The sequence below is a fragment of the Cyphomyrmex costatus genome, unplaced genomic scaffold (assembly GCF_001594065.2).
Source record: "Cyphomyrmex costatus isolate MS0001 unplaced genomic scaffold, Ccosl1.0 scaffold258, whole genome shotgun sequence".
Classification (NCBI taxonomy): Eukaryota; Metazoa; Arthropoda; class Insecta; order Hymenoptera; family Formicidae; genus Cyphomyrmex; species Cyphomyrmex costatus.
The window spans coordinates 7,151-19,160 of record NW_017276670.1 but is presented as its reverse complement, the minus strand read 5'-3'; the positions used below and the strand labels follow the sequence as shown (position 1 = coordinate 19,160).

The 12,010-nt window shown below is 39.1% G+C and overlaps 1 protein-coding gene across 1 annotated transcript; it reads left to right on the top strand.

The window, feature by feature from the left end:
* Positions 1-1,867: 1,867 nt before the first annotated feature.
* Positions 1,868-4,705, top strand: LOC108774508 (uncharacterized). Its single transcript, XM_018540640.1, has one exon. It carries the CDS (start codon positions 1,868-1,870, stop codon positions 4,703-4,705), a length of 2,838 nt encoding a protein of 945 aa, XP_018396142.1.
* Positions 4,706-12,010: the final 7,305 nt, after the last annotated feature.

The following is a 12,010-nucleotide window of genomic DNA, read 5'->3' as shown; positions in this document are numbered from 1 at the left end:
CCCTTACGGAAAAAAACTATTGATAAATGGTGAAATGGTCAATAGTAATTTGGCCAATAGTTAGTACTGTTGGTGAATAGTTATTATTGATCATTATTTACTGTTGGCCAATAGTTACTATTGATCAATAGTCCCTCGTAAAAAAGGTCAGTTTTCTCTAATTACTGTTAGATTGTTAAAATAAGTATTACTAATTAGCATCAATTTTAGAATAAAATCGTGAAAAAAAAAAATTTTCCTCGAGAAAAATTATCCTAAATTCGAGAATTAATTTTTTTTCATGATACTTCCCAAACGGTCACCCATCCGAAGACGAACCATGACTCGCATGCTTAACTTTGACAATCGTACGGGAACTGCTGTACTTCGATGACCCACGAATCTGTATATGTCAACGTCTATATAATTGTGATATATCTGTTCAATGGAAATATTAAAAACAGATGGTTATGTGTTTATATGATAGTGTATGTATTAGTGTATGTATTATTTCCGTAAGTGTAATGCGCATGACGTATCATTTTTTATCTTTGTTTTTCATCGAATATTAAAGGATATAATGATACATCAAATAATAATCCACAAATAATAACAAATAATTGATTAAAATCGATTTCTTTATTCAAATTTGTATAAAAATTATTTCCGTAAGTGCAGAAATGTATTAGGTGAATAGTTACTATTGGATCCAATATTATTCAAACTATTGGAGTCCTAATAGTAACTATTGAAGCATCAATAGTAACTATTGGAGTCCTAATAGTAACTATTGAAGCATCAATAGTAACTACTGGAGTCTCAGTAGTAACTATTGGAGTCTCAGTAGTAACTACTGGAGTCTCAATAGTAACTACTGGAACACCAGTAGTAACTATTGATTCTTAATAGTTTTTTTCCATAAGGGTGGTTACAGGTGTTTGAATAAATTAGATAGAATTATTAAAGTACTTAAAGATAAAAAAGAAAAAGGTAATAGTAACAGTAATAGTGTTGTATATAAGATTCCATGTGAGAACTGTAATGTGATTTATGTAGGACAGACAAAGAGGAAATTAAGTACTAGAGTAAATGAACGTATAAGTAATAGAAAACTTGATGCATCTAGACATTCAGTTTTAACAAACCATGCATTAGAGTGCAATCATGTCTTTGACTGGAAGAATACGAAAATTATGAACTCCGAATCTAATTATAATAAGAGATTAATATCATTAATATTATAGAATAATATCATTAATCTAAAAGACATTACATATAAAAGAACAGTTAAATGGTTGTTTGCGTTGTTTCTAACAGTTTAATTTAAAATGTCGCGCGTCTCCGTTCTCGCAACGCCGAGCAACTACTGCTCTAGATTTAGTTGTAATTTTAGTTTTATGGCGTTCCGCTAGATCTCGCTAGAGATCGAAATATATAGATGCTCTCTCGAGCACGAACGTTCGTAAAAGAAAACTGTTACAGCGTTATTATTATTTTTCTCATGTTCTTTAGTCTGCATTAAAAGAGAATTTATTTGCATAAGTGTGTGTTATCATTCCAAGACTTTTGCGACATATAACTTCACGAACATTTTGGTCCTTCGAGCCGGATATAGGCTGAAGAATTTTGAGATTGATAATCGAGGTCCTTTCTTCGGTATTAACTTGCGCTACATCAAGGCATCGGAAAAGAAGGTCAGCCATATTGCAACGAGTTCATACATGCGGATGGATATAAGTTACATCTTATAGCATTCGTACGACAAAACCGTGAATTGAACAAAGAGCTCATTAACGAGACCCTCAAGAAACAACGTTACGGAAGGTTGATCTAACCTAAAAGTCAGCAACTCGCGTTCAAGTTCTACAGGCGTGTACCGGTGTACATCATGCAAAACCTGCAGGAAGAGCTCAGGGCATTGAAGCAGCGTTGCACGACCGTAAAAGCGCAGTGCACGCGATTTCAATCATATGTGGATGCCGTGGATATTCAGAGTGTTTCGATCATCGAGTTACGTGCGCGGCTACAAAGATTCACACCGTGCTGGAATGAATTCAGCGGAATTCAAGGTAGAATCGAGGCATTAGACATTAGCGATCAAAGCGAAGCAAATCATGAGGTAGAAAGAGAAGCGTTTGAAGGTAAATATTTTACAATTGTTACTAAGTTAGAGATGCTCATAGAACAAAGGCATAGAATAGATCAGCCTATCAATGCGGTACAGAATCTCCATCAAGCAGGAGAGAGCACGCCATTAACGCAGGGAGTAATTTCCGTAAATGATTCGTTAAAATTGCCTCGTATAACTTTACCTACGTTTTCAGGCAAATATGATGAGTGGACAGCGTTCCGTAACCTGTATCACAGTATGATTCATCAGAATGCTTTGCTGCCGGATGTGCAAAAGATGCAATACTTAGTGTCGGCATTAAAGGGCGAGGCGCATGACGTACTTTCTTCGCTTGAGCCTTCCTCGGAAAACTACATGGAAGCTTGGCAAATGCTTATCGAGAGGTATGACGATCCCGGATTCATCATTGGCAAACATGTGAAAGCATTGTTTGATCTTCCGCATATGAATAAAGAAAATCACATTGTTTTGAGAAAATTATTGGATACAGTATTAAAGCACATGCTAGCGCTTAAAGCTTTAAAGAGACCAATAGAACATTGGGACGACTTGATGCGGCACATAGTCACATCTCGGTTGGACCAGACAACTTCAAGAGAATGGGAAACTACTATAAAAAGAGATAGTATTCCTACGTTTAATCAACTCATCGCATTTTTAACTCAATGCTGCAGGGCGTTAGAAGCATCATCTAGAGATCAGTGCTCATCTGTCGCCAAGGTGTCGAGCGAAAAGTCTTCGCAAAATAAAGGGATTGCGGCTCACGCAACGACCATAAAAAATAGTTGTTTATATTGTCATCAGGAAAACCATGGCATTTACAAATGCAAGGACTTCTTAGCGCTTCAAGTGGATCAGCGTTTAAAGGAGGTAAAAGCTCGCAGGATGTGCTTAAATTGTTTGAAGAGCGCATCACATCAAGCTAAAGAATGCTCAGCCGAGGAATGTCGCAAATGCAGTAAGCGTCATAACACATTGCTGCATTTTGATCGAACTAATAAAGACGAATCAAATGCAAGCTCAAAGCCAATTGAATCTGATACTGGAAAGGTTATAGAACCGGCAAGCACAAGTTGTACGTCAGTAAGTAGAGCAAAGCAGGTCTTATTGGCGACCGCGTTAATAAATGTTCAAAACTCGAAAGGAGAGATGAAGTCTGTCAGAGCGCTACTGGACAACGGCTCACAGTCATGCTTCATTACAAGTGGCTGCTGCAGGGAGCTTGGGCTTAAACAACGATCGATACGCGTACCGGTATTCGGACTAGCTCAGCAGCTCACGCAAGTTAGAAATTCCGTAAGAATTACAATGCAATCTAGAACCACTAGATTCAATAGAACTTTGGATTGTCTAGTAGTCGAGAAAATCACACAGGATCTGCCTGACAATATGGTGGATAGGAATTGCCTGCAAATTCCGAAGAATGCTCCATTAGCGGACCCACAATTTGATAAACCCTCGAGCATCGATATGCTTCTGGGAGCAGAAATATTCTTTGATCTGTTGACTGTCGGCATAGTTAAATCGGCAGGTAACCAGCCGGCTTGGCAGAATACTCACTTAGGTTGGATTGTTTCAGGAAGCTGCGCGGGTTCAAACCAGCCATCCGCAAGATCTGTTTGCAAAGTAACTATAACTGATCCGTTGAATAGCACTCTAATGAAATTTTGGCAAATCGAAAGTTGCGACAGGAAGGATACTCGGACTCCTGAGGAACGTTCATGTGAGGATCACTTCATGAAGACTCACAAAAGAGATCAAGATGGAAGATTCATCGTTTCACTCCCCTTCAGGGAGTCTATAATGAAGCATTTGGGGAATTCAAGGAAAACCGCTGTGCAAAACTTCAAAGATTTAGAAAGGCGCCTTATGCGTGACCCACAGCTCAAGAAGGAGTACAGCAAGTTCCTACATGAGTACCTCGAACTGGGACATATGCGTGAGCTTCCAGAACCAGTTGACGACTCAAAGCAGCATTTTTACATGCCACACCATTGCGTTATGAAAGCATCTAGCACTACGACTAGATTGAGAGTCGTCTTCAATGCTTCCAGCAAATCTTCAACGGGCATTTCATTAAATAACGCCTTGATGGTAGGACCTGTTTTACAACAGGATGTTGTCTCTATACTTCTGCGCTTCCGAACTTACAAGTACGTCATGACATCTGATATAGAAAAAATGTATCGACAAATTAGAGTTGATACTGAACAAACATCCCTTCAAAGAATCGTATGGAGAGAAGATCCATCCGAGAATATAAAAGTTTATGAGTTGTTGACATTGACATACGGTACAGCGCCGGCGTCGTTCATAGCAACAAAAGTCATTCAGCGTTTGGCAGTGCTCGAAGCTCATAAGTTTCCAAAAGGAGCAGCGATAGCAAGCAGAGACTTCTATGTCGATGATTTCATATCAGGAGCTAACACATTCGCAGAAGCGAGAGAAATACGAGATCAGGTATCGGCATTGCTTAAAACAGGAGGCTTCAAGCTGCGAAAATGGGCTTCCAATAATAGCAGTCTTCTTGATGAAGCACGCTATCAAACAATCAGTTACGCGAGTTGGACAAATCTGGATCAGCCAGAACATTAGGGATTGACTGGAATCCTGTCGAGGATGTACTTCAGTATAGGCTTCATGTTGAAACGCCATATTCAAGAATTTACACCAAAAGAGAAGTTTTATCGCAAATTGCACACATCTTCGATCCCCTTGGCCTGCTAGGTCCCATAATCACAAGGGCAAAGATCTTAATGCAAAGGATTTGGAGAAGCAACATCGACTGGGATGATCCATTGCCTACAGAAATCAATGCAGATTGGATTCGCTTTATTCAGGATCTGTCGAACGTCAAGAAGATCGGGGTTCCTCGTAGAATCAGGAGCGACCCCATAAAAGGAGACAATTACATAGAAATTCATGGCTTCTCAGACGCCAGTGAGTCTGCCTACGGCGCATGCATATATATACGCAGCTTTAACGCACAAGGATTACCTGAAGTGCACCTACTGTGCTCTAAATCACGTGTCTCTCCGATAAAGAGTTTATCAATACCGCGACTGGAGTTGTGCGGAGCACAGCTCTTAGTTCAACTTGCAATAAAGGTCAAGAAGTCCTTGGAAATGCGTATTTCCAGAGAGTATTATTGGACTGATTCTTCCATAGTCTTATATTGGATTAAGGCTGTCAACAAGAAATTACCAGTCTTCGTAGCACACCGAGTGGGTGACATTCAGGATTCTACGGCAGTCGAGGATTGGAGGCACATCCAAGGTAAAGAAAATCCTGCGGACTTAATTTCGCGTGGGGCTAGCATCAAACAGTCTTTGGAATCGCAAAGGACCTCGGACAAAACATATGGGAAATAGATCCCAGTCGATTTGGCTGAAATTTGAATATGATGTAGATAAAATGGTCTTGATCAAATGTTCTCATAGGTTGAAGGACCAATAATGGCTAGTTTCCGAGATATTCGAATCGAAAGAATAGAATAATGGGTAATTAGGTCTTAAAGCTGCAGCCGAAATATAAACATTCTCGGTTTCGTTGTGTGTCCGTGGATTGGTATTTTGTGTGACAACCATTTAAGAATCCCGCATAAACACACACACACGCGCGCGCGCGCGCGCGCACGCGTTAGTCATCGATATAGGCAATAAATAAAGTACGCAAAAGTCGCTGTTATTAATCTTTATTAAGAGTTATTAATCTTAGCGTATGTTTAGAACTTAAACTTAAGGCATATGATCATTTCTTGGAAGTGGTCGGTTGCCTGCATCAGCGACGGTTTGGATGAGTCTGGTTGATGGGTAGTGAATGTTTTCCTGGTATCTAGCATAACCCAAATACCACAAAATGCTGCTTATGTGTGCACAAGTACCAAGTGTACGAGTACCAGACTTACAGGTACAATAATAACCTAATATTGGTGAAACTTCCTCATTCATGTTTCCGTCCATGCCATCGTCTACCTCGTTATCATCGTTGGGTCTATACGTAATCCAAAGTTGATATTTCGCTGCATTGCGAAACCTAGAATAAATTCTCACTCTCAGTAATCCCGGTTGTGGCAGACGGTTTGCGTCCCGTAGCATGTCAATATGGAATTGTTCATCGTCATTTCGTTGTACGTTATCCTGCACGTATGCGGGTGCTAGTTTTATTTGATAAATGCCAACGGTTAACATCTTTAGGTATTCAATATCTAACATTGGAAAGTCTACTAATTGTGCATCATTTATCGGTACCCACCGTTGAGCGTTCCTGGTCTTCAGATTTTCAACCTCAACTAGAGCTTGTACTATGTTCGGTTCTTTAGCTTTCTCAAGCATTTCATAAGCTTTTTCGGCATCAGCTCCTTCTTGAAATTCACTATCTGAAAGATTATTTTCATCGAATTTTCTTGGTTGATTTGTCACATTACGAAGTCCTTGTAAGAAGGCTTGAAGATAAAGACCTCTGATTACATATGGCCTGTTGATGAAACGTAAACCTTGGACAAGCGGCCCAAGAAGCATACCTTCGACATTCAAATGATGTTGACAAGACTTGGTGTTTTGTGGAATGAAAATATTGTGTGATATAAAAACATTCACTTTACATTCGATTGATAATACGTTCAAATTATCAGTTCTATCACATATAAGGCAAGTGCTATTTCGCGTCTGTGTTAAAACATTTAGTCTTAAACAGGCAGGATCTTCCTCGATAGCAACAATTTCATTACGAATCGATTGATTACAGTTGGTGCATATTTTTGTCAAATCAGTTACTTCTAATGCCGGTCTTTGAAATCCATCTCGTCGATTGATCGCAATTTCTCTTTTGGCAGCATTGTCATCTCCGTCAATTCGGGTCATTAGACGAGGCGCAAATCTTCCATCGCAGACGTAACAACGCAGCTTTCTAAACACCATTCTTGTATAACATTGATAATAATCGAAAATAAACTCACTTCGGAGACAGCGACATTGATAATAATCGAAAATAAACTCACTTCGGAGACAGCGACTTTTGCGTACTTTATTTATTGCCTATATCGATGATTAACGCGTGCGCGCGCGCGCGCGCGTGTGTGTGTGTGTTTATGCGGGATTCTTAAATGGTTGTCACACAAAATACCAATTCACGGACACACAACGAAACCGAGAATGTTTATATTTCGGCTGCAGCTTTAAGATCTAATTACCCATTATTCTATTCTTTCGATTCGAATATCTCGGAAACTAGCCATTATTGGTCCTTCAACCTATGAGAACATTTGATCAGGACCATTTTATCTACATCATATTCAAATTTCAGCCAAATCGACTGGGATCTATTTCCCATATGTTTTGTCCGAGGTCCTTTGGTGGAGTGGACCTGAATGGTTGCATCAGCAACGTCTGCCGGAGGAGCACCACAAGCAAATCGATTATGATGAACAACAACTAGAGGATCGCGATCGATCTACAGTAGCAGCTGTTTCCGTCGGTAAGACTCCGAGTCCATTTGAGAAGTTCAGCAGTTTAAACAGAAGAATCCGTATAGCTGCTACATGTCTACGCTTTCTGTACAATTGCAAGAAGAAAAAGACACATGGGCCACTAACGGTAGACGAGTTAGAGAAAGCGGAAAGAAGTTTAGTGAGAAGAGAGCAAGAAATCGCATTTTCCAAAGAAATTAGCGAGCTGCAAAAAGGCAAAGCAATTTCAAATCAAAGTTGTTTAAAATATTTAAATCCATTTCTGGATGAGAATCACTTGATAAGAGTTGGGGGTAGATTAAGACATACACAATTGTCAGCGGACATTAAACATCCAATATTGCTACCTCATAATTCGAGACTCACGGAGATCATCATAGAGCATGAGCATCTAAGAAGTCTGCATGCCGGTGCAGAAACGACATTAGCTGCTGTTCGCCAGAAATACTGACCGATCAAGGCGCGCGGTACCATCCGCAGATTGTTACGCGGTTGTATAAAATGTTTCAGGTCAAAACCACGTTCTTCAGAGCAACTGATGGGGGACCTTCCCATGCATAGAGTGACAATTTCAAGGCCATTCAACAGTACGGGAGTGGACTATTGCGGACCGATCTACATTCGTGAAGGTTCACGAAAAAATAGCAAACGTATCAAGGCTTTTGTGGCGATTTTTGTATGTATGGCAACAAAGGCCACACACTTAGAAGTAGTGTCTAACTTAACAACGGATGCGTTTCTCAACGCGTTCAAGCGTTTCATCGCTCGCAGAGGTAAGCCTGTAGATGTGTTCTTAGATAATGGCACTAATTTTACAGGAGCCAATCGTGAATTAGAAGAGCTCAGAGTTCTATGTAGTCAGGAGGAGCATCAGCTTAGAATTATAAACGAAACAGCCAAGAAACGTATTAAGTGGCACTTCACGCCACCACGTGCTCCCCATTTCGGTGGCTTGTGGGAGGCCACTGTCAAAGCCTTCAAAAAACATTTTTATAAAATAGTCGGTGAAACAGCACTGACCTTTGAAGAAGCGGCTACGTTTGCATCCCAAATAGAAGCTATCCTCAATTCGAGGCCGTTAATTGCTATCTCATCTGATCCTAATGACATGAGTTACCTTTCAGCTGGACATTTTCTTATTGGTGACACTTTGACGTCTTACCCGGAGCCTAATCTTATGCAAACACAAACGAATCGTTTATCGAGATGGCAGCATTTAGAGCAAATGCGTCAGCACTTTTGGAAGCGTTGGTCAAATGATTATTTGCTCCAATTACAACATCGTACAAAATGGCATAACAACCATGGCCCTCCCGTTCAAGTTGGACAGCTGGTTATTTGTCGAGAGGATGGAATACCACCCTTGAAATGGGTGCTTGGTAGAATTTTGGAAACATTCTCAGGAAAAGATGGCATTGTTAGAACTACGATTGTCAAGACCGCAGCTGGTTCGTTCAAGAGACCGGCTTACAAGCTCGCTATCTTGCCACTTGAAGAAAGCATTAACGCGCTTAATGAATAGCATTATAACTCTGAATTGTATTACCATTGCGAATATTAATTTTGTCCTTCTGTTTTGATAGATCCTATCAAGGCGCGCGGTATGTTTGCGTATTTCTAATAGTTTAATTTAAAATGTCGCCCGTCTCCGTTCTCGCAACGCCGAGCAACTACTGCTCTAGATCTAGTTGTAATTTTAGTTTTATGGCGTTCCGCTAGATCTCGCTAGAGATCGAAATATATAGATGCTCTCTCGAGCACGAACGTTCGTAAAAGAAAACTGTTACAGCGTTATTATTATTTTTCTCATGTTCTTTAGTCTGCATTAAAAGAGAATTTATTTGCATAAGTGTGTGTTATCATTCCAAGACTTTTGCGACATATAACTTCACTAACAATGGTATTAATTTGAAAAAGGATACTGAATCTCTCGATGACATATATGTTTATTTGCTTAAACGTGTTTCTGACGATGGATAGAAATGTAAACATGTGGGTGGGGTGGAGGGGGGGTTGACTGGATATGTATTGAATCTTTGTCACTAACGTGTGACCATCTGCACAGTTAGGACATATAGTGTGGTCGTAGTTAAAGAACCTCTAGTAGAGAGAATCGCCAACTTGGTCACGTGACCAATTACGTGATTGGCTGGAGGAAATGAGCAGATTTGGGCATCTCGACACCAATGCATGACGTCAGAACACATGGCGGCCCCATCGTTCGCGATGAAATATTTACGTCCCGATTAAATGGTCCGAGGTCCGGGAACGCCGTCGGGGTACACGAAAACGAAGAGCTGCCACTGCTGGGGTCAGTCTGCCACGTTCTAAATCTCGTTGTATAAGGTTAGTGATCGTTGATCGACTCTAGTTGATCGTGTTAGTAATTATGTTTTAATATTATTTAAATTTGTTATAAATTTGACGAAATATTAAAGTGTTTATTGGCAAAAATCATAAGTAAACTTTTATTACATAAGAGATGTACATTTAGGTATTGAAGTTTATGTCTCTAGAGTCGATCAACGATCACTAACCTTATACGAAGAGATTTAGAGCGTGGCAGACTGACCCCAGCAGTGGCAGTCTTCGTGTTCGTGTACCCCGACGGCGTTCCCGGACCCCGGACCATTTAATCGAGACATAAATATTTCATCGCGAATGATGGGGCCGCCATGTGTTCTGACGTAATGCATTGGTGTCGAGATGCCCAAATCTGCTCATTTCCTCCAGCCAATCACGTAATTGGTCACGTGACCAAGTTGGCGATTCTCTCTACTAGAGGTTCTCTAGTCGTAGTAGTTTCGGATGTCTTAAGAGGAAATTGGTTTCATTTGTTAAGGGGTTTTTTACGGCTGATGAGGACTCTGTGAAGTCGAAACGTACCGTATATTAATGTTATCATTATAATAAATTTATAGATATATTTAACAACCATTATTGCTCAATTTATTCTTGACCTGGGAGGTTTATTGTTAATTTTTTGTTAATTTATTTGAGCTGTTTATAATTCAATTTCAATTTTTATTAATATATGAATTAAAATAATTCGTTAAATTAATTTGGCTCTACGCCCTAGTTATATTTTTATATTGTTTTATACATATTGAGCCTTCTTATTAATTTTTATTTTTTAAATTTCTAATATCTAAATAAAGCTTAATTTTTTTTTTAGTTTTACCATCTGTCAGTAAAATTCAGTATATTTATAAAAGTAATCGTTTGTATCAATAACATTGTTTCTTATTGCATCAAAAATGTCGAAATTTAAGCCAAATAAACGTCATTAGTGCGAAGTGTTAATTTTTTGCTTCAAATGGAAAGGAACTGCAGCTGAAGCATGTATTGCATCGAATGTTTGTAGAACTGTATGGTGATAGTGCTTCTTCCGATAAAACATGCAGAGAATGGTTTCGACGCTTTCAAAGTGATAATTTTGATGTGGAAGACCAAGAGTAATTGAAGACAAAAAATCGCAGGCATTGATGGATGAGGACACATGTTAAATGCAAAAACAACTTGCAAAAGCATTAAATTGTGCTCAATCTGTTATTTCCGATCATTTAAAAGCTTTAGGAAAGGTCTACAAGGAAGAAAAATGGATCCTACACATAAGAATTGAAGCCAAGAAACATTGAGAGATGAAACACTACTTTCAAAATTCTGTTTGCTAGGCAATAAAGAAAGGGGTTTTTGCATCGAATTGTGACTGGTGATAAAAAATGGATCTATTTCGATAATCCTAAACGCCGAAAAACCATTTGCGATCCAGTCCAACTATCGATGTCGAAGCCAAAACGCAATATTCATGGGAAAAAGGCCATGCTGTGTATTTGAGACCAGAAGTGTGTAGTGTACCATGAGCTGTTGAAATCTGGTCAAACAGTCACAGCCCAGCTAGCAAGGTCACGTGATAATAACGTGAATTTTTAGTACAAATAACATCAATTATGACATAAAAGTAACGTTATTCTGACGTACAATATATCACGTGATTAAGTCACATCTTATTGACGTTATTTTATTACGTCAGGGAGACGTAAATATGACTAAAAAGTACTATTAGTGTCACTACTAGTGCAATAATGCAGTAGTAAATTCGTATATGTATACACCGTGTAGAAATTTAAGTAGAATACCGGTCAGTTTTCCCTAATTACTGTTAGATTGTTAAAGTAAGTATTACCAATTAGCATCAACTTTAGAATGAAATCGTGAAAAAAAATTTTTTTCTCTAAATTCGTGAATTAATTTTTTTTCATGATGCACCCAAACGGTCACCCATACGAAGTTGTACCATGACCTTGCATGCTTAACCTTGACAATCGTACGGGAACTGTTGTACTTCGATGACCCACGAATCTGTATATGTCAATGTCTGTATAATTGTGATATATCTGTTCAATGGAAATATTAAAAACAGATGGTTTATG